Source organism: Lepisma saccharinum, chromosome 17, assembly GCF_977018435.1.
Source record: "Lepisma saccharinum chromosome 17, izLepSacc3.1, whole genome shotgun sequence".
Lineage (NCBI taxonomy): Eukaryota > Metazoa > Arthropoda > Insecta > Zygentoma > Lepismatidae > Lepisma > Lepisma saccharinum.
In genome coordinates this window covers 47,335,901-47,359,138 of record NC_139245.1, presented here as the reverse complement: position 1 = coordinate 47,359,138, position 23,238 = coordinate 47,335,901, and the positions used below count along the sequence as shown (strand labels likewise).

Genomic DNA, 23,238 nt, shown 5'->3' with positions numbered 1-23,238 from the left:
AGTGTAGTGGTGTTTGGTCTGGTGAATGAAAAGGTTATTCTTTTAAACCTCTTCCAATCAATCTGTTTGGCACATCTTACCAAACTGACTCACTAAACTTCACTCTTCCTTCCAATGCCAGTGCGTTAAAATGCAATGGGCATTTGATTTTGACATTTCTATCTCAAGTCTCATTTGCAGCACAGATTTTCTTGAACTCTGGTGATACATTTCCATCAAACTTTCTGGCTTCATAAGGCTCATCAATAACTAACTCTCTAGCCTTCTCAAACCCGAAGGGCTCATCAGTGTTTGCAGTTTTCGGAATGTTTCTTGTTTGACATTCTGAGGAGTTACTTCTGCTTCAGTTCAAGTGATTCTAAATCACATAGGTGGATATGCTTGAAATTCTCTCCCAAATTGTGTTTGCACTTGAAACTTTCAGTAGCGCTTTAGGATAAATTTCTTTAGTTCAAAGCTTAGTCTGGCTTCGCTCATTATTTCAAATTGATTACACCTGAAAAGGTCAGAAAATTAAGTGTTCGAGTATCAAGGTAACTCCTGCGACGTTTCGGGGCGCAACTGATCCCTACCTCAGGCTGCTCACGTTTAGGTTATGTTTAAATCATAACCACGTCGAGTATTGCAGCGCATGCAGACCATGGCTATTCACAGTTTTAAAGTTTTAACATTACAAGAAGCAGTTTCTAATTGGGAAACGACATGGTAGTTTGACGTGTACCTGTAATGGGTTTTAGATTTTTACTGTTTTTTAACCATACACCTTTTACCAATCCTATATCCTGAACCTATGGAGAGTTAGCGAAAATTTTGAATTTTTCTACTGTCCGGTGAGTGTTTCCTTTTACCTTCTTTGATTTTTACTTAGCCCTTTTGGCCCTCCTTGCTTTTATCCTATATATATATATATATATATTAAACTTGTGAGTAATTTGCACAACCTTCATCATGTATCCCAGTATTTGAACATGGTACTAAGTAGTACTTCGTTTAGAATATGATTTCAGCAAATTTGAAATATTTTGAACAATGCCAAAACAATCCATGAACTCAGGAACAGTGAGTTTAGTTCCTTTTGCTTAATTGGAAGCACCAGCATCCCATAAACCCAGAATAAACTGGACACAAACAAGTACTTTTTATCTGGCGTGGGGGACCTGAGTGCTTGAGGGTACTTCATGTGCGCGTAAAGTTAGCGTGAGCATTCAGCCCGATGCCACCGGATAAGCCCCTTGGGGACAGGGTTGGCATGTTTAAAACAACTGACTTTGTTTTTTTACAAATGTTTAAAACATTTAAAACAGTGTGTTTTAAACATGTTTTTATAGACTTGTTTAAAACACATTTTGATACTTGATGTTTGATAGTTTGTGGTTATTTGCTTGTGGAACTTTGTATTTTCATTCATTCTGTGTCATTTTGTTTATTATGCACAAAAATCTGTTGAGTGGCTGAAAATGTATAATCAGTTAAGAAAGAAACTTGTTGTGATGAGTACCCGTGGGCCTCTCTAAAATGTCTGGGTGTTTTTTTTTACAAGTGTTTAAAATTGAATACTATATGAATTAAACCGTTTTGTTCCTCACTTAATACACTGCACACAGTTGTTAATGTCAATATTTTGTTGCATTCACGAAAAAATGTCATATTCCGAGTGAAAACCAGAGTAGCTACCACGTGGATAGAGTGTGGCCTGGCAACTGTGCATCACTTGAAGCTTCTTGAACAGCCTACATGCGAGATTTAACTTTTAAGATTAACAAAAATAAGTATTTTAACCCTTAACTAGGTGCGCTGAGATAAATTTGATCCCCAGGTAGGTATTTCTTAACGCCCAGACACTTGTTGGTTGTCCCCTGTGCTAGCTTATCTAGTACCTTCCTAAAACAGTTTGATTCAACTGTCAAGGTCATTTCTTTCGTTGTGTGTGTAATTGCAGCAAGGTGAAGCTGTTCCAAAATTGATGGGGGTCAAATTTACCCCCACATGCCTAGTTACGTACGTGATTTTTTCTTGTTCATTTTTCTACAACTTTCGCTTACTATGCTTCGTGAGTGAAATATTTTAACAGTTTTTACTTGATCTGTGTGGTGTGACCGTGTTTTAAAGTGAATGTTTAATTTTTCTAAGAAATCATTCAAAAGCTCGTAGTATGAAAGACGGGAGGGGCATATACGGCGGCTGTTGGAGGACATTTCGAACCTAGTTCATCTGAAGTGCTTCAAGATGAATAATTGACTCCAAATCAGATCATGATGTAGAATATCATGTTACTGAGTGAGAACATTATACTAATTCTAAGACAAATCATGATGATGAGAATGATATCCCGAATGAAGATGAAACTTATTTCCTGGGAAAAGACTAAATAACTCTATGGAAAGAAGCTCCCTGCTCTTGTTCGAATGCTCACAAAAGAAGTATGAACATTGTTTTACGTCTTCTTGGATCACTTGCAACTGCAAAAAATGCCAAATCTGCTATCGAGGAATTTCACTTTTCATAGATAACACTACCGTGAGAATCATTGTGGAAAATACCAATACATATGTAGAAATTATACGGGGATATTCTGTAAGGGAAGGAAATGTCAAATTTGCCGATGAAGATGAAGTTGTAAAAACTATACAAGTTTATTTGACAGAATATATGATCAAAAAAAAAAAATACAATGGTCCTGTTTTGTTAGTTGTGTAAAACAATTGAGATTTTGAAAATTGATACGTATTGGAACTTTAATTTTTTTCAAGGGAAAAAGTACTAGAAATAGATATTTGTATTTCTTCAAAAAATGGATATTGCTAAATTTACACAAATATTTGAAGTGTATACCCTCCAAAAAAAAATTTTTTTGTATTGCTTATTCCACACTTTCCTCATTATTATCATTTGATTTAACTATAGACAGTGTTAAAAATGTAAACATAAACATTGGTGAGGTCTTGCCCGGTCCCCTCGGAACTTCCGGTTTAGGCCAGTCCCCGTTGTTGCCAGTGCAGATTCACCGGCATACGAAATAAGAACTGGTAGTAAAGAAAGGTATTTGTTAAAGTTTTACTGTGAAGGAGTGGTTGTCTAGAATCTGTCGGATGATCAACTGCAGAGCAGATTTTTAAATATGACATGTCTTTGCGGCCGCCAGTTGTATAGCATACTACATACAAGTATTTCATGTACATGCACGACGAACTCAAAACGTGCAAAAATGTTTAGATGTATTCAATTATTTTTTAAAGGAAAAAGTGAGGGAAACATAATGCTATAAAACTAGTGATATTATTATATTATAAAGTATGCTTAAGTGAATCTTTGCCAAAAAACTGCAGAAGTAATGAAATTACATATAACAAATGCTAGTAAATATATGTGCTTTCAACGTCGCCTTTCCTCCTGAGGAATTTAGGGAAAACCTATGATATGGCATGCCACTTTCACTTGCACCTTGCACGAATTTACTTCAAACAACAAGGGAGTTTTCAGACTGAAGCGACAAGCGATATCAGGATTTCACACAGAAGCATTCGATCTAAAGCAAACCATTCACCAGTCACGCTTGCGCAAATAACAGGGTGGGGCAACACAATGCATGGTATTGATAAAAAGGTCCATTCCGAGCGACAAGCGACACCTGCAATTTGTTGTGTCTCTTTAATTCGGAAGGTGTTGTTTATTTTGTAATGTTGGTTTCCAAGAGACACATATCGCTGCAGTCTGAAAGCTTCCTTTCGAACCAATTCACCACGAGAAAATGCACATGTCGCTTGGACTGGACTGTTGTTTTCTCAGTACCATGCATTGTGTTGCCTCGGTCTGTTGTACTCGTATGCAAGGTGAATTGTTTCCTTTAGAGTAAAGGGGCTGTTGCTTGTCGCTTTGGTGTGTAATCTCCATGCCACTTAAAAGTGAATCCTCGGTGATCAATGAAAATTTTCGAACCAAAGCGACACAAGCTGCACGTGTGGCTCAGATTTCCAATGGTGTGTATTGCTGAGACTTGATTTCCCATGAGCGGTAAATGCTTATTTATAGACTAAATGGACCTGTGTTGCTTGTCACTTCGGTACGAACCACTGCTGTCGCTTCAGTTTGAAACCTCACTAAGAGGCATGCTTTTCACAACACAATATGCAGATAAACGATCATGTTTGTAACAAAATGCAAGTCTTACAAATCCTTTCTGGGTAAAAGGTAAAGGTAAAGTGCTCCCCTGTGCATAGCACCACGCCATGAAGGCGTATAGGGAGTGTGGGGGTAACGCCCCACACTTTCTTGATCCGGTCGTGAGTGGGGGTGATGTGATCAGCATCACGCCCCTGACTGCCTTTACCCCCCAGGGTTTCCCCCAGGTACCCATGTTATTCGATGCTGGGTAGGTGCCGGGGCCGCTTCCACCGTTAGAAAAGTTTCCGGATTTGAACCGGCCGGAGATCTGCTTTCTCGTATTAATGCATTCTGAACTGTATTTGACAGACGAGCAAGGCTTTTGCGTCTGGACTCAAGCCAGTATAATCTTATGTGGGGCTTGTGTCGGTTGTCCCTATATGTTTGCATGGCCGTATTTAGAGGGGGGGTTTCTAGGGTTCAACCCCCCCCCCCGAAACTTCTGACATGTTGGATTAATGGAAGTTCAGAGACCAAAATCTGTAACAAATTTTCAATTTTTTTTTTTCGAAGCATCACAAAAATACATGGAGACAATGTTGAAACGATCGAGCTAGAATTTTCATAGATTTGGAATTCTGGAACTTGAGTGAAACAGGATTCTCAGAATCGTAGCCCACCCGCGACCCCTCCATTATCACTTCTCCTGTCATCTTTCCAGTGTTGCTCCTGCGTCACAAGGAATATAGACTGAAGATTCCCTTATGATTGTCCCAAAATTCCCTTTCCAGCTTTTAAATGCCCTGTCCGATAAAGTCGAAAATCCCCCTTGATAGGAGTTCAAACCTAGGATCTCCAGTTTTGTAGAGCATTACGTTCGCGATTGAGGTCACAATCCATGCACCACGCTAAGTTTTTAAAAAGAGTAACTGGTTCCACACTTTTCAAAATTCCAAAAAAAATAATTTTAAAGTCAAACAACAAAAGCTTTATGACTAAAATTTCCATCTAACTTTTAAAGCTTTTCTCTTGAAGGTATCTAAAGTTTAATGATGAAGTATAATAATTGTGCATTTCAGTACACAAAACGTAAAAAAAAAACAAAAAGAAACTTGTGCTGGTTATTCACTCATCTGCTGGATTGAGTAAGCCCCCTCAAGGATATAACAATAATATAATAATAATAATTATTATTAGTATTATTATTATGGAATAAAATTGTTTTATTATGAAATTTTAATTATTATTGTACAATTATTGTTATTATTTCTATTATTCAAATTTCTGGCGACGCCCATGGGAACAATTATGAATGAACCCCCCCGAAATTTTTTCCTGCCTACGGCCATGTATGTTTGTGACTGTCCCTTCATCCATTATCATTTTCGTGATTAACCAAAGGGACAGAAAAAAGTTAAGTAAAATAAACTAAATCAACCAATCAGTCATTATGATAGCAAAAATTCTTGACCACAAGAATAATTTATTGCCTTTGTATTGACTTCTTGACTTATTTGTTGATTTCTTTACTTTTTCTTCACTACCATGACTTTCTTGACTGGTAGACACCCTGAATATCTTCGTTCTCTATAACCCTCATTTACAATCAAATTATATTGAATAAGAATGGCAACACCTTGTTCCATCCATAAGGCAAGAGATTCTGCTCAGGCATTGAACAGTGACGTTATCAGAAACTGGTCCCAAAAATTTGTTCATTAAGTGCTTCCGTTTTTTCGTATTTTTAATAGCAGGACAAACTTTTTTCTTTTTGGGCAATGACTGAATCAAAATAAATTTCACCATTGAGTTTGGAAGCGCAGTCCATAGACTTGTAACTTGCATGATTTTTTCTGTTACATACTTTCCTAATAAATATTATGTAACGCTCAAAATGTAGGACATTTATGATATTTTTCAAATTCCTCCCGGACGCCGGACATAAGGCTAAAATGTAGGACATGTCCGGAAAAATCCGGACGTCTGGTAACCCTATGAAAGAGGTGCGCCTGGTTAAGGATTAAGAAGTTAGTCAAGCGATTTCTTTATAACTAGGAACATAGTCCTTCCTTGGATTATTAATATATTCCTTATAAATCATTATTCTTATAAAATAAGTATTCTTGGCATTATGTTTTAAACGTTTTATTTGTTTAAAACGTTTTTTCCGTTCTTTTTTAAAACACTGTTTTTGTTGGGTTTTTTTTTAAAAAAAAAGCACAAATTTTGCCAACCCTGCTTGGAGCCATCTTCATGACACAATGCTAAGACTTTTTTTTTTAGACGTAACTAAAAATAAGTTATTACACGAAATGAATAGGGTACTGCCACTTCTGTTGTTTTTTTTCTCCATTCCGTTCTAACACCACGCTTTGTTTCTTTTTCATTGCAGAATTTCATGGTTTAGATACGGAAGTTCTTGTGAGAGCGCTGCAAACCCTTCAGACTCAGAAAAGAGCAGAATTAATATTATCTGGTGACTGTCAAGGAGTAAAATTTTTTTAACTTATTTTTGCCTTCTTTGAGCCGCAGTGTGAGATTCATTTGTTTATCATGAAGAAACCAAGTTCCATGCGGTTGGTGGTCGTCTCTTGTCACTCGATTTACTTTGGCGTAGCCGCACAAGATTGAGAAGATCGCAAGAACATTATTCTGGTTTTGTATACGTGTGACCAATAATAATAGTGTAAAATATTGTGTTACATCTTCTACAAGAAAAAAGTTCATTCAGAGACGAATTATTGAGGTTAGTACTTCGCAAACAATTTGCGAAACTTGAGACAATGTGAAGCTACGGCCAACGTGCTGACAGTAATAGAAAAACATAATTACGATTAACTTAATTTTGCCTTGTGTAATTTATTTAGTAATATTATATAACACGCCTTTTGTATATCTTGCTTGTAATTTGTACATATAAAGCAACAATGAAGAATTGGTATATACCTTTTGTATAAAATATCATTTTGTGCCGGTGTCTTCTAACAATCGTTGGCAAATCTCTGGAGGGGGTTATTTTGCATATCGTGTAAATTATGAGATCCGCACAATTCAGCGGGCATTTTACTTCATAGTACACATCCTATCCTGGGGCCCATGATCGACTATATCCCCTCGATCGAATACTTTTTTAATTGATTTCTATGTTTTATGTAATATGAAATATGTTTCAGTGCGTGGAACCACAAATAACCCCGATTTTTGATCCTCAAGTTCGGGCCTATTACGTAATACTTTCGCAGTTTTCATTCTTAAAAATGTGTTGTGTGCACACTCAAATAGCGAGAAAAAACGCTCAAATGGTAACGTCACCAAACGTAGCACTCCTAACGTTAAGAAAAAAACAAACTAAATTTCTCGTATCGGACAAACTGATTTCGGTACTACTTTACTATACCGGAGACACCTATCAATGATTTATTTCGCAATTTTTTACGTTGCTAACGTACTATTCTGCATTGCGGAGCGTTTCTTTAGGTGAAATAATGAATTTCTAACGAAAATAATGTGTATTTCTTACATTAACGAGTACGTACTCTTGTTCCTTATTTCCAACAAACCATCCACGGGTAACCCCAAAAACCATTGACGTTAGCCCAAAAATTCACGATAGCCCCACGAACCATCACAGGGACGAGGTATGCCTACTAGGTTAGGTTCCATTAGCACTCCTTTCGTTCAATTTAGCATATACGGACAATACGAGAGCGTATTGTGCTCTCGTGCAGAAAGCTAATGGTGGCAGCAGCAATAACGCGTCGGAAATAGATTTTCGTAGAAAACCACATGCATTCGCATTAAAATGGATCAAAACTACATTCCTGAACATCAACAACGCTACAGAAAATGATTTGCGTAAGCACTTTCTCCTGTAACTTTGAAGAAATCCGTCTCCGGTATAGTAAAGTGTTACCAAACTCGAGAATCATCCCATGGAAAGTTTTGTAAAATGAATAACACATAGCTACAAATATTTGGTGACCTTGCGAATATTGTAAACTCCATGTTTAAAAAAAAAACAAGAAAAACCTGTTGACATTGGGTATTTGATGAGAATGTTACACTTCCAGCACTCTGCTGATGTACATCTGAAAGAGAAATGGAAATGCACATAGCATCACAGTACTAAAGTTAAAAGATTATTCCAAGTGCTGAAAATTAATTGCATTACAGTGTGCATCTTATAGTTAAATGATTTTGTAAATTGTTCATATCTGATTCAAGATTTGACTTTTTCGTAGGAATGAACAATTTCAACATATGTGACACGCTGGTCCATGTTATTTTATTTAAAATACTGACATTTTTTTATTTGTAATTAATGCTTTTTATATGAATAAACTACAAGCACTTAAAAGTTACTGATATAATTTGTTGAAATTTATTTTTCCAATTACATAGATTGAGCAGTTTCACCAGGACGCTGTTAACTATTACAAGGCAAGAGCCTGCATAATCTAGACATGAATTCATGTTAGTATATAATTTGTTTTAAAGAAGTAGATGCTTTTTTGAGTTGCAGTTTGCATGGCTTCTTGCACCTTGCACCACTTGTTTGAAATGTGTGCTGCAAAATGAAGAATTACGTTCTTTTTCCTTTTGTTTTTGATTGTTTTTCTCCCTGCTTCTAACAACTAGTTTTGTTCACTAGAAATGTCTGCTTGTCGAAAAGAACCTAAATACTGCTAGAGAAATGCAACTACCATGTGTGTTTTAGGAAAGTGTCGAAAATTACATAAACTTGATGTGTTTTAGATGGTGATTGGTTTATTTGACCCTAGAATGAGTAGTTTGAGGTGTTGGCAGTATTTTTTCAAAAGTAAACAGATTTTTCAACAGTGTGCTACAGATAGAACAATTCTTGACAATCTTATCAGCCAATGATTTTTTTTTTTTTTTTTAAGTATCATCTCATTTCTTGATGAAGCCAAACGAGTAGGGTAAGTAGTAGTTATGGTAACACTCCCATTGTGGAACAAGTTTTCCACAATTCCTGAAAGCGAAAAGTCTTGAGTTCCAGTTGATTTAAGAGTTTCAGAAGTTGTACTGGAAAATAGGAACATTAGGAATAAATTTGAATGTGGGTCGAAGTTTCGAGAAACTTATATGCACAGTGAAATTCATAGAAACTAATAATTTTCGAAAAATTATGTTGTGAAAAGTAGACTGCTTAAGTGACCGTGCTCATAATGTTATTCTGTCTGAAATGGTTTTCACATGTGGATAAGTTATACATGTCCTAGGATGAAAGGAGAAAATAAAAACAACTTGTTCAAACTTACCCACATAAGCATGTACAGTGGGCTATTTTTAATTCAAACTGCAAAGGACACGAAAAAAGTTTGAATTAACAAAAACATCACTTCATTAAAGATAGTTTAAAGGGGAATAAACTTCTGTTCGATTTATCCAGGTTGCATTTTAAGAGTTCACTGTAAATGCAAGCAAATATTCAAATGCAGTACTATGGGATGGAGACATAGTTATGTTGATTGTGTGAAGATTTTCACAAGTTGCACAGGAGTACACAGAACATGTTAAATTGTAAGGTAAAGTTCCCCGTGCATATAGCACCATGTCACGAAGGAACATTTAGGGGATGGATGGTAGGGCTCCACGCATTCTCTATCTCTGCCATTTTGGGGGTGATGTGATCAAGTACCTATTGATTTGAGTCTGGGTGAGCCCCAGAGCCACTTTATGTGGGTAATCGAACCTGGGTTTCCTGCATGTAAGTCAGATGCCCTAACGACTAGATTACAGTAGATCATCAACATGTTTAAATACTGGAAACTATTCCAGATGTTAGTTTGAGGGTCAGAGAAACTAATTCTTGTCATGAGAATTAGGTTGTACAATTGACTGCACTCAAATGCTGCCACTGTCATGTGTTATAAAAACAGTTACTATGTGCAGAAGAAACTGTGGAACCACTAACGCAATGCAACGTAACAAGTCTAACCTACTCCAAGCATGTAAATAGTAACAGCAAGAACATGTAGGAGCGTAATTATAATGCTTAGAGCACCAAACCTTACCTGCCTAACCTAATCCCGTAGGCATATAGGAAACAGGAGGAAAAATTTATTCTGCACTGAAGATGCAACAAGTAATCAGAAAACCTGTTCAGTATGTTCTTATTCTTATAGACATGTTTGTAGTTCAGTCATGTAGAAAATTCTTGCGTATCATATTAGAATTACACAATCAGAACTTGGATTGAAATATAAATTTGTTTTTAAGCAAAATAATGTACAAACAATAATATAAAAAGTGGTAATGCGAACTTCTAAGAAGAACCTAAATTTGTTTTGGTCTGAGCTAGTGAGCACAAGTGAATTTTTTTGTAGATTGGAACAGTAATCCATATCCCAGGCAACAAATAACCGGCATGTATGTGGATGTTAAAATTATGCTGCTCATAAGATACACTAAGCCCATCCAGTATCTGCTTCTAGACATGTAGAAATTATGTGGTGTGAAAATATTGTAATCTGAACCAGGCTTACAGAAATTGTCCACATCTTCCTTTGCCATATGTTTCCATCCTGTGTCCTTTGTTCTTCTCCATCACAATTAACAGAACAAATAAGTCAACGCACTTGTCCTGAAACATGACAATTATTCAGAGTTTATAATTGGATCTTGATGTCCATGATTACCGTGTGTGAAATATTGCATGTGTGTTTAGTAGCAAATTTTAAAATTGCTGTTTCTTTTTTTCTGTCTTGATTTCTTTTAGTATATTCCATCCAGTTTATTTTTTATAAATTGTTATTTGTAATTCTTATTTTTACCACTTTACGATGAAAAACATAAGGAGAAACATGTATTAAAAATTTTGCTGACAAAGCTACATTTGAGATAATCAAACAGATGAACATAACATTGTAACTTTTTTTTTGTAAGCATAGAAAGTCAACTTCAAGCGTACAAGAACTACAGCAATTACATTCCTTTCTAATTGTATATTCTGCTCTGTCTTACAACTTCTAGAATATATATATATATATATATATATATATATATATATATATATATATATATATATATACACACATACATACATACATACATACATACATACACATACAGGATTACTTCAAACTCGACGTATTCCTTTGAGGGCATGATAGTACAGTGAATTTGCATCAAATTGAACTCTAAAGTGCCTTATACCAAGGGGGTTCATTTTCGAGATATTCCACATTTATTGATTTTTGTTGAAAAACTCCCAATTTCCAGGTTCAAAATTAAAATAATAAAAAAGTGGTGATCGAATTCAACTTGTTTTAATTTGTATGTCATGCCAGCACGTTTACAATGTTTTATGAACAGTAAAACAATCAAAAGCACCGAACATTTTCAAAGAGCACGTCAAAACTTACTCGATGTTTAAATTTGCAATGAAGTTGCTTACCAAAAAACAGCAAATATCTCAAAATATCAATAAGACACTAAGCGTACAAACTACTAGAAACACTTCCCTTGTTTTATCAGCGTCCGACGATTAATTTTGAACCTGGAAATAGGGAGTTTTTCAACAAGATAAATGTCTAATATCTCGAAAATGGACCCCTTTGGTATAAGGCACTTTAGGGTTCAATTTGTTGTGAATTCGATGTACTATCATGCCTTGAAAGGAATACGTCGAGTTTGAGGTAATCCTGTCTGTGTGTGTGTATATATATACGTATATATTGCTTTTGCATAAAAGTATGTTTTTTGTTTTATCCTTCAAAAGCTGTCATGTGAAATTTTTCTTTAAGTTTTTATTTATCTGTATAAGTATTGACTGTGATACCAAAGTTATGATCTGCTGCCTGGATGGCCAGGCTTGTTGAGTGCTGGACTCACAATCTCACCACCTACAATCCCAGCTTCAAGCCATGGTGTGGTCATGGTTGTTCCTTGTGAGTGTCCCTTCAACAATTTCATCAAATCATCATTTATGCTCTAGATTGCAAATAGCCTACAGAGGCTGAAAATCAATGTAAAATAATCTTTTTGACTCCATTAACTGCTGTAAATTAAGTGTAAAGTAATTTTAATTCATACTGGAGCTGAAAACCTCAAATAAATTGATTGCTATTACATTTGAACAAAATTAGGCAAGTTTAAGAATGATGGATGAAAGCTGTTTTTCCCTATGTTATGCGCACTCTCCCACGGTGTAGAATTGTCTTCAAATCCAGTTGTGAAGCATGGACTGACGAAGGAGGTAAGGGATGTTCAGTACAAAATGCATATAGTAGACTGGCTTGCCAGAAGGGGGGGTGTGGGTAAATGTTATGTAGACTCATTGCCCGTCAGTTTTATAAACAAAACAACAAAAAAAAAATACTAAATTTGTCAAAATATGCATAATAAAGTGGCAGTAATAAAATGAATCCATAGTCTCCACAATTGTCACATTTACTTCCAAATTTCTCTGTAACGTTATTCATGTACTACTACTAAGCACATACAAACGTTCCGTATATGACTAAAGGAGTATGAAATTCATTATTTGTGCATTAATTTTTTAATGTGGGAAAACGATGAGGACAAAATGTTGGGACTGTTCGTTTATTTTACGCTGCATTACTGTACATGAGAATTTGTGGGCACTCTAATAACCACATTCGGAGTCACTTTGTAACACGGACACTCCTTTTGGGGGGGGGGGGGCACTTTCTGCCCCACAAAAACATTCACATAGAGGGGCAGCTATTATATAAAAAATATTGTTGATTCAAATCCCCAACCCCCCCCCCCCAAAAAAAAAAATAAGTTGGTGTATCTGGCGCAGAGATCATGAGAATTAAAATCTCCATCAAAGATGGCAGAATGGTTAGCACATCGTGCTATGATGCCAGGGGTACCAGGTTCGAATCCCGGCTTGGGCATGGATGTTTGTGAGTGTCCATTCATCAATTTCATCATATCATTACTCATCCCCATCTTCGCAAATTAGTCAAAAGTGGCACAAAAGGCGAAGTAAAATAAAGCAAATCAGTCAGTCAATCCATTGAAGCAGAGAAACACATGCATGGACGATGTACTCGCCACAATAAATTCCAAACTTCTGGAAGTGTCACACAAACCTTCCATCAGATAACTTGTATAAAGTCTAATCTTGGTCGCCTGCCTTCCACAAATTTTATTCTCTCACTTTTCGGTCTCGAGCAAAACTAAGCATATTTCAATTACTAAATAATACATACAAGGGTCATCCAGAAAATAAGTTCAGTTGGCCAATTAAAAATCAAGATGTAATTGAACAAAACACTTTATTGTACACTGACGTACAGGCCTTGGACTATGTTTCAACATAATTGCCATCCCTGTTGAGACACTTATCATATGACGTGCACCTGTTATGGGTGTTAGGTTTTTACTGTTTTTAACCACACACTTTAACCAATCCCATACCCTATACCTAATAAGAGGTCGACGCAGTTATGAATTGTATATAACCTAAAAGTGAACAGCCTGAAGAAGGGAGCAGTTGCATCCCGAAACGTTGCAGAAGCAACATAGATACTCGCAAAACGTACGTTATTAATATATTTTTATTATGTCTTGTCCTCAGTCACAATGTGATTCAAAAAGTCATCACCCTCCTCACAGTACCGTGTTGGGTGTTTCGATTTTCTTGAACATATCGCAACCCACTACGAAGCATCTACACTTCTGTCTTCTCTAACACTAATGTCTGTACCTTGCCAACGGGTCCAACTTCTGAGCACGCATGCGCACTCTTGCGATTGAGCAGTGCAGCTGCGGCATAAATTGAAACTGAACTTTTTTTTTTTTTCAGATAAAGTTTCAGATGCAGTACTGAATGACCATTTTACATTGAAACAGTAACAGCAGGAAAATAACAATGATAACAACAACAAAATAGAGTACAAGATGCCACTGAAAACAAATCAAAATTATACATACATCGTTAACAATTTTCTAAAACTTTGTTCTGGTAACAAAATGTCCACATTTGGAGGCAGGTTATTATATAAGCAAGGAAGCCTGTAGGAAAGAGACCGCTGTAGAAGGGACAGCCTTGTGGTGGGATTGTGAATGAGCTTACATTGCGGGTTGGCCATGTGGGGACACATAGATGAAATTTGCTGAGCAGAAATTCGGATTTAATTTTACCATTCATGATTTTGTGAAAAATAGTTCATGTCTGCTAATTCACGACGAGTGTGTGGTGGTTGAATATTCAAGACAGACATAATGTCTGTTTTGTGAAGGTGCCTGAGAGATGGTATTCTATGGCGAGGAAAAAGTTGAGGACAGAATCAATCTGGGAGAGATTAGTTTTTTGAAGCCATGGTCCAGATAGGGAAGCAATATTCAAGAATAGGGGAGATAAAGGATTTGTAAAATATGCTGATGGATGATTGGTTTTGGATTTCAGTGAATCTGTACAGAAGACTGAGAAGTCGCATTGCTATTTTAGTAGTGTTTGTAATGTGCTCATTAAAGTTTAGTTTTTCGTCTATGATAATTTTGAGGTCTTTTTGAGAGGAAACTTTCTTGATGGGATTGTTTTCAAGATAATAAGCAGAATCGAGTTTGTCCCTTTTTAGGGAAATGGTGAGGCAGGAGCATTTCTTAGGATTCAATTCAAGTTTCCACTGATGACACCACAAAAGTAGTTTTGTAAGATTAAAGCATCGTGTTCTGATGAGATTTCTGTGAAGAGTTTACAGTCATCGGCAAACAGAAGTACATTTATAGGGAGAGAGGATAGTCTTGTCGGGGAGATCATCCATGTAAAGAGGAAACAAAAGTGGGCCTAAGATGCTCCCTTGGGGAACTCCAGATAAAACAGGAAGAAAGCTGGAAGAGGTGCCAGGAAGGATAACACACTGCTCTCATGCACTCAGATAGTCTTGTATTAAGGAATGAAATTTCCCATGCATGTTAAATGTGGATTGTAATTTATGAAGGAGATTATGATTTTTTTTATCAAAGGCTTTTGAAATGTTCTTTTTTGTTTTTTCATTGTTACTGATTTCAGTGTAAAATGGCTACATGCTGTATCTGAAATTTTCTCAATAAATAAATAAATATATAACGTCAAGCTGGGAATTATTTGAGATAGTCTGAGTAGCATGAGAAAGTAATACCGATAGTACAGCGCCTAGAATAACGTAGTGTGGAAAACGGCATGGTTTTGCTCTCTCTCGCTGGTTCCACTCGAAAATGATCCGCTAGAGGCGCTGGTGTTCGACTGCTTATAATGGAAGTAAATGGGGTTTTTGCTGCAACGTCTGATTCTTTTCCTTGTAACATTTCTTTGCATCAGAAAATTGTTATGATATTTGGTACAGTAGTCGCGAAAATATTAAAGAATATTATGAACCGTCGATCATGACCTGTCCTTGAGTTTTTTATTAACAATACGGAAGAAAACATAATTATGGATTGTAACACGTAACATGACAATTGCTGCGAGAATTAGTATTGTGTATGCATTATCCTGAAAGGTTCATTAATATTGTCATTGTCACAAATATTATTTTTATGGAAATTCACACAGACAATACTCGTTTATTTTAATTAATTAATTAATTTAATTAATTTGCGGTTTATTTTCATCAAGTACAAGGTAGACATTTTACAGCCAAGTCACGAGTAAAAATGCACAGTCCTTAACACCAAAGTTCTACTTACCAATCGACACGAATGTAAAGCAATTTGTTGATAGAGATGACAAGGTACAGCCTAATCGGCTATTTGAACTCCATGGAATATGAAATTAAATTCTTTCGAATATCTGCATTTCGGGAAAATGACTTCATAATATGTACGCCACGAAACATTTTTTCTCCTTCATGACACTATTTCAATTTTATTAGTATACAAAAATAAACTTGTGTACACAATCCAACGTTTGACGTCCAGCCTCACATGCGATATGTTGATGCTCGTGTTGCGTTGCACATAAAACGTATTTATGTTACTTTTCTGTGTAAATTAATGCCATTTCGTGACTGCAAATCACTCCACAAATATAACTGTTTCCATCAATTCACTTACTGCCTTTCTAGAGAAACAAATCTACACAATATATTCCAAAAACTAACTAAGCCGCATTACTTTCATAACAAAATTAGCCGCTGTGTCGATCGCACTGCCATCTACTTGTCATCGTCTCGGGGAACCAGTTTCTTGGGTCGTTTTCCACACTACGTTATTCAAGGCGCTGTACCGATAGATAGGTCAAGCAAGAGCTGCCTGGAAGGAAACCATGCTGAGCAGTATTTATAAGGTGTGAAGTGAACTTTAGCAACCTGACTTTATTTTCTCACAGACAATGGAGAGAGGTGACAAAAGAGAGATTGGTCTATAAGAATTTGTGGAAATTTTGTCTCCAGATTTTTAGATAGGTACAATATTGGTACGTTTGAACAAGTCTGGAAACATAAATGTAGGAAAACACTTATTAGGTAAGAGGCACCGAGGGAGACCCAAGGAGTCAGCAGTTTTACAAAGAAAAATTGTTGAGATTCCATCTGGGGCTAAGGACCAGCAAAGAGGAGAGGAGAGATTTTACTTCTTCAGGGGAGGTTTTAATCGAATAGAGAGTGTGTGAACTGACAAACTTGACTATAGGAAGAAGTTCAGAAATTGTCTCTGAGGAGAAATTTTCATGAAAAAACACATTAAAAAGTTGCACTCTCTCATCTCCTACAGCGGTGGTAGAATTATGCACAATTTCCATCGGCACACGAGGGTTCTGCTTTCTTGAATTAACTAACGAAAATAAAATTTTTGGATAAGTCATACACTCTGATGTTAAGTTATTTACGTACATAATCAATATAATTATTTTTGAATAGGTTTTTTTGAGACCCTCCGAATATCACAGAACGTTTTATAAGTGTGTTCATTAGGGTACTGTTTCCACAAGCTCCAAACCTGTGTTTTTTGTTTTTCAAAATAAGAATTGTGCCTCCCCTATGGTGCAGTATCGTCGCTTTGTAATCAAGGGCTCCTGGGTTCGATACCCGGTGGAGGCACATAGTGGTTCAGATCCCACTTTTAACTGTAGGTCCATTCCCGATTAGCCTTACTGTGCATAAAGTGGACTTAAAACACGAAATCAATCAATCCGTAAAACACCCGTAGTTTGCCGTATCAACAGTTCCCAAATTCTTGTTCATTTTGATTCATTCAGAGCACAAACACTCACTTCCTTGCAAATTCTTTCCCCAACTACAAAGCATCCAAGTAATAGCATTTTCAAAAGCTCTGAAACAACAGAAAGTGATACCAACCTATTTCCTTAATTTTATCACTCACGGGAGAGAAGATATATCAGTTTGGTGATAGAAATCATTTTCTGTGGAATCAGAATCATTACAACAGAGAGAGTATGGATATAATGTTTAAGTAATCAAGTGCCATAATAATACAAAATGTTCCTTTGTTCTCAATGTGTACAATGTATACGATTTGCTTGGTGCTGTTTACAAATATCAGAAGATAGTTATTTTTTTCAGATACTTTTTTTCCACTCCCAAGTTCTATTCAAAAGCCATTAATTTAATAAAATTACTTGTAAAATTTGTTAAACAATTCACGTGAATTGCCATGTAAATAATTTGACAGTTGCCAACACTAAAGCTGTCAGCACTGGTGATGTAATTCAAGCTGGACGCAGGGTGCAGACATCCCTCTTCCTGGAAACACAAGCGCACACCTTTTCCAACTTTGCCCCAACCCCTAATGTCAAATTTTAAAATTCTCGAAATACAAAATAATTTGTAATGTTAGTGACGTATGTGGAATTTAGAGCAATGATAATAGCTTCTTTCAGTTATTTTATGATTAATAATTATTAGCATCCTTGTGATCTTGTTTGTGCTCGTGAAGACACCCATTGGTTACTGGTTTCTGCTGACAATGTCTCCTTCTGCTTGTGGTTGCTTTCTGAGAAGCACTAAGGCTGTACGATGCTTAGCTTTTCTGTGAGGGTTGAGGCCCGTTCCTCCAACAAGATTTCACACATTGGTTTTCCGTCTAGGCAGACGTAAGCAGCAGAGTCTGGTGCTTGCCAAGGAGCTGCTGAAGGAGTTTGAGGCCGTAAAATTTTGCGAAATCTATTGCGATGGAGGCTAAGTAAGGCTAAAACATTAAGTACATTAAATAATATTATAATAGTGCAAGCATTGCTTGTACTATATCTTTGCCACTGTCCAAAACAGACAAGAAAATATTTTCAAAGTTAAAATTAAACTCTCAATAATATTAGTGCATACATTAGGACAAAAGCTTTAAATAATATATTGCTTGCATTACTTTAGGATGGATTTTGAACCAAACCTCCAATATTGTGATAAAGCTGTAAAAGTTATAAATATCAAGCTTTTATGCCACAATTCTTGTAGCAGCTTATGTACTTGGCTTGAGGTTAGTTAGTCTTGTGTTGCATTTGATAAAAAGTCAGTCCACATTTTTCAAGATGGTCAATTTTCCATTTTTCTCTTGAATATAAATACTGGCTGCACAATATAAAAAAGGAAAGTTAAAAATTGTACTTACGTATGTGAGTATAGTGCTCTTATTGTAGAACGACGTTTCAGAGATTGACTATCTCTTTCCTCAGGTTCGTATAAAAAACTAAGTACTTGGCATAGTACTGCGTCAAAAAATGTAATATGAGGATTGTGGTTAAGGGTTGGTTAGGATACATTTAAAATATTAAGTTTTTGCTATTAGAAGTACGTAAAAACCAAGTCGTTCCCTAAAAAAACTTGTACAGTAGACCTATTCACAGGTAAAAAAGTTAAAAAAGTTAAAAATCTAAAAAGACTGCATGAATCACAATGCAACCGGCAGGTTTGGCCATTCCTACCCAACTGTGCTTCTCAATCCACATGAAGGTCAATTCTCCACGAATGTTTCCCCTCCCCTTAATTTTCTCATTTCCCCTTATTACATCACAAATCCAACGTAAATTCACGTTCCTCTCTTGCAGCTTGCATAACTTCCGGAGTGACATGGAAACCGATATTGGGTTCAATCTTCCAGGCTTTGTCCCATTTTTTGAGGAAGTTGATCCACCCTTCTTCCAAATTTCCTTCGTCCCTATTAAGATTATTCTTCCCCCCTACAAATATTCGCTGTTTCATACACATTTCTTCCTAATTTCCTCCCCTCTTTTCTGATTATCTCTTTTTTTGCGATTACTGTACAAATTTTTTTACAGAACGACTTGGTTTTTACGTACTTCTAATAGCAAAAACTTAATATTTTAAATGTATCCTAACCAACCCTTAACCACAATCCTCATATTACATTTTTGATGCAGTACTATGCCAAGTACTTAGTTTTTTATACGAACCTGAGGAAAGAGATAGTCAATCTCTGAAACGTCGTTCTACAATAAGAGCACTATACTCACATACGTAAGTACAATTTTTAACTTTCCTTTTTTATATTCTGGATTTGTGAGTAACACGCGACTAACGTACAAAATGCTGCTGGCTGCACACAAGATCAAGGAAGAAAGGAGAGAAGAAAAAAAAACACTTGAGATCACTAATTCCAAACACTAGTGGTTTGTGCCCACTTAACCAGATAGGCACTCTATCTAAGGGAATACTGCATTACTGGTTTTATTTGGGGCTGAACCGATAAGATACCACTCCCACCAATTCCCACCGATACCAGTACTTTAAAATTGTAATATTTAAAAATTGTTCCAAATATTGATTAATACTAATACTCTAATTATATGCATCAATTTATCAAGATTTTTACTTTAAAAGTATTCAAGAATCTCATAAGAATCTTAAATTCTGTTATGTTATCACAAAATTCAGTTTTTTTCACATAAAATTGGTACAAAATAAAAAAATAATTTGAATTATGGGTCATTCCATGTCAAATCATCCAGAATTTTGTGAAAATGTCACCCACCATCCCCGATTTTGATGAAATTCGGTATACTTATAGAATTTTTAATGCTGATTACAAAAATGACATTTTTTTTTAGATTGGTTACGGGGTGCAGAAGTTATGCGCTTTTTAAAATCTCCGTGTACGCCACTTGCGGCTCCACTTTGAATGACACGCATTAGGTTATAAATGATGGTATCTTCCTTCAGGTTTGCCGTAGAAACTTCAAGTTTCTTTTCTTTTGTTCAAAATAGTGTAAACTTTCATTTAAATAAGGTTTCAGATGATTGTATTAATAACCATGTATTTTTATGTATAGTTTCATGTATTTTTTTAGAAGATAAAATGACTAACTTCAAGAGCGAATTTCGTGCAATGCCCCCCCTTCAATTTCCCCCCAATTTTATATGTAGGTAGCTCAAAGTGTGTACTAATGCCTGATGGAAAAATTGGGATGGGCGGTTCAGAGACAGGGTGATAAAAAATCATTTGCATCAAATGAAATTAAAAGTTAATCTTATTAAAAATGCTTATGTATTTAGCACAAAGTCTGAAGTACAATATGTTTTAAGGTATAACATTCAAAATTTCTGTTCACTATGTGTAAAGGTAAGCATAGGCGTAACCTGGCGGGGGCAAAGGGAAGCATTTGAGCCCTCCAAAATTTATAGATTAATTAATATTTATCAGTTAAATATATATTGTGAACCTTCTGGAACTTGAGGAACAAACAAATAAAGAGTAATAATTGTGATTTTTTAACTGTATTTAGCAAATAATCTTGACACTATTTTTATGGGATGGAAAACTTTGTGTTTCTTTCAACCCAAAGATAGTTCCCAAGTTACGCCCATCAAGATAGTACTAATAATACTTACACTATTGTACTCTATGCATTGCCAAAGTTTCATGCACTATCAATTGTGCCCTTCACATTTTAGAAGAATATTTTGACCATTTCGAACACACTAAAGTATTTTACTTATCACTAAGTACATATGTTCTTCCATTTGTGTTGTTAATGTCCACTGGACACACAATATTTTGTGGCCTGTAGTAGGAAGTTGATGGACCAAGTGGATGCAAGAATTTAAATGCTGCATTTCCTTTTTCCCATGGACTTTTGAAGCAATGTTACAAACAAGTTTTAGTTCCACACACAAGCTACTACATAACTGTTTAGCTTTGGAATTCAGAAAGAAACTTCTTCACAACAGTCAATCCATACAGTTATACAAAACTTATTTCATCAGCTCTTATTATTTTTGCATTGACTGTTAAACAACTTGTGTTTCGAAGTAACTGGTTGCAAGTAACAGTTACTTTTTATTTAGGAATTGCTGGCCTGTCAAGGAAGCTATGCTTTGTTGCATGCTAAATTTAGAACATCTACGCTTTACTTCAATTCATTTTTAATTACATGTGAAAACTTCAGTGTTTTTGGTAGTCTGTTCCGTTCGTTTGGAATGTGGTTTTCAAGCTAGGAAAAATTCATTGTCAAAGGAGTGGACTTTGTTGGTATTGGAAAGAGGAGAAAGAAATAGGTGCAAGTGGAATCAATGACACCATATTCAATATACCGTGGTTAGCATACTAATGATTTCTTAATTAAAATCGTTCAAGCAAAGCTGACTCTGTGTTCCATCATTTATTTGCAGTAGTAATATAATATATGAAGGCATATTATGTACTGGAAACATAAATAAAACATTCAAGTCTTCATGATTATTGATTTTGTGTATTTTTTATACAAATCAATGATCATTAACTGTAAGTTACTTTCACAGTAATTGTAAAGTAACTCATAATTACTTTCAAAGTTAGTTTTTAAATGAGTAACTGTAACTCGGTCACTTGTAAAAGTAACTTACCGAACCTGTCGCCTAAGTTCAAAATAGTGCATATGTAATTTTCCTGGTTCTGTTGTTTAGTACTTTGCAATTGCTGACACATCGTACTGCGCGTTTTGTCATTTCACCTTACGTGATTAATAAGACATTTATGCATTCAATACTATTCCTAATTGGTACATCATTGCCGCACTTGTTTTAACTGTTCCAACCAGCCCGTCACAAGAGTTTCTGTGCTCTATTGCAAAATCTCCATGGAAAAACTTCAATCAGCACAAATGTGTATTATTAATTCTAACTTCATATTACGTATCCCCGTGAAGAGTAGCCAAAAAAAAATAACTTCCATATTGAGATAAAATGCACAAAAAGAACGTTCTTGAAGATAATTTGTTAAACTTGGAAATGCTAATAATGATGATTATATTTCTTAAAAAATTGAAGACAGTTGAAACTGACTTAGATACAGTAGAACCTCGATTTTATGTTATTCAGGCGACCAAGCTGAAAAAAATTAGAATGCAAGAAAATGTAAAATGGAGGAAAATTTCTTAGCAATTTGCTATGTTGGGACCACCAAGATTGAATATAAAATGCAGGACAATGTAAAAATCAAGGAACTTGAAATCGGGGTTCCGCTGCAATTCTTATTTGTAAATTTTAATTATTTTTTGAATTTTGGAGGGGGCAAATGCTTCCCTTTGCCCCCACAAGGTTACGCCTATGCTTACCTTTACACATAGTGAACAGAAATTTTGAATGTTATACCTTAAAACATATTGTACTTCAGACTTTGGCCGCGGTGGCTCAGTCGGTAATGCGTCTGACTACCATGCTAAAGGTCCCGGGTTCGATCCCCGGCTGGTTCAAATCCGGGAACTTTTCTAACGGTGGAAGCGGCCCCGGCGCCCACCCAGCGTCGAATAATATGGGTACCTGGGGGAAACCCTGGGGGATAAAGGCGGTCAGGGGCGTGATGCTGATCACATCACCCCCACTCACGACCGGATCAAGAAAGTGTGGGGCGTTACCCCCACACCCCCTATACGCCTTCATGGCGTGGTGCTATGCACAGGGGAACACTTTACCTTTACCTTTAGACTTTGTGCTAAATACATAAGCATTTTTAATAAGATTAACTTTTAATTTCATTTGATGCACATGATTTTTTTATCACCCTATCTCTGAACCGCCCATCCCAATTTTTCCATCAGGCATTAGTACACACTTTGAGCTACCTACATATAAAATTGGGGGGAAATTGAAGGGGGGGCATTGCACGAAATTCGCTCTTGAAGTTAGTCATTTTATCTTCTAAAAAAAATACATGAAACTATACATAAAAATACATGGTTATTAATACAATCATCTGAAACCTTATTTAAAT

At 35.9% G+C, this 23,238-nt stretch overlaps 2 protein-coding genes across 3 annotated transcripts in view; both read left to right on the top strand.

Moving 5' to 3' along the window:
- Window positions 1–6,632, top strand: part of Vps25 (vacuolar protein sorting 25) — a 51,748-nt gene extending 45,116 nt beyond the window's left edge. Inside the window, exon 5 of the mRNA XM_083139420.1 lies at window positions 6,494–6,632. Within this exon, the coding sequence (XP_082995546.1) occupies window positions 6,494–6,606 (113 nt within the window). The 3' untranslated portion in view covers window positions 6,607–6,632. The remainder of the gene's footprint in view (window positions 1–6,493) is intronic.
- Window positions 6,633–6,715: 83 nt separating this feature from the next.
- LOC146001725 (guanylate kinase) overlaps window positions 6,716–23,238 on the top strand; it is a 34,049-nt gene continuing 17,526 nt past the window's right edge. The window contains exons 1-2 of one of the 2 annotated variants that reach the window (XM_083139414.1): window positions 6,767–6,847; window positions 8,503–8,574. In XM_083139414.1, the coding sequence (XP_082995540.1) occupies window positions 8,565–8,574 (10 nt within the window). In that variant the 5' untranslated portion in view covers window positions 6,767–6,847; window positions 8,503–8,564. Of the gene's footprint in view, window positions 6,848–8,502; window positions 8,575–23,238 lie in introns of both variants that reach the window. The other variant, XM_083139415.1, reaches the window with a different exon arrangement.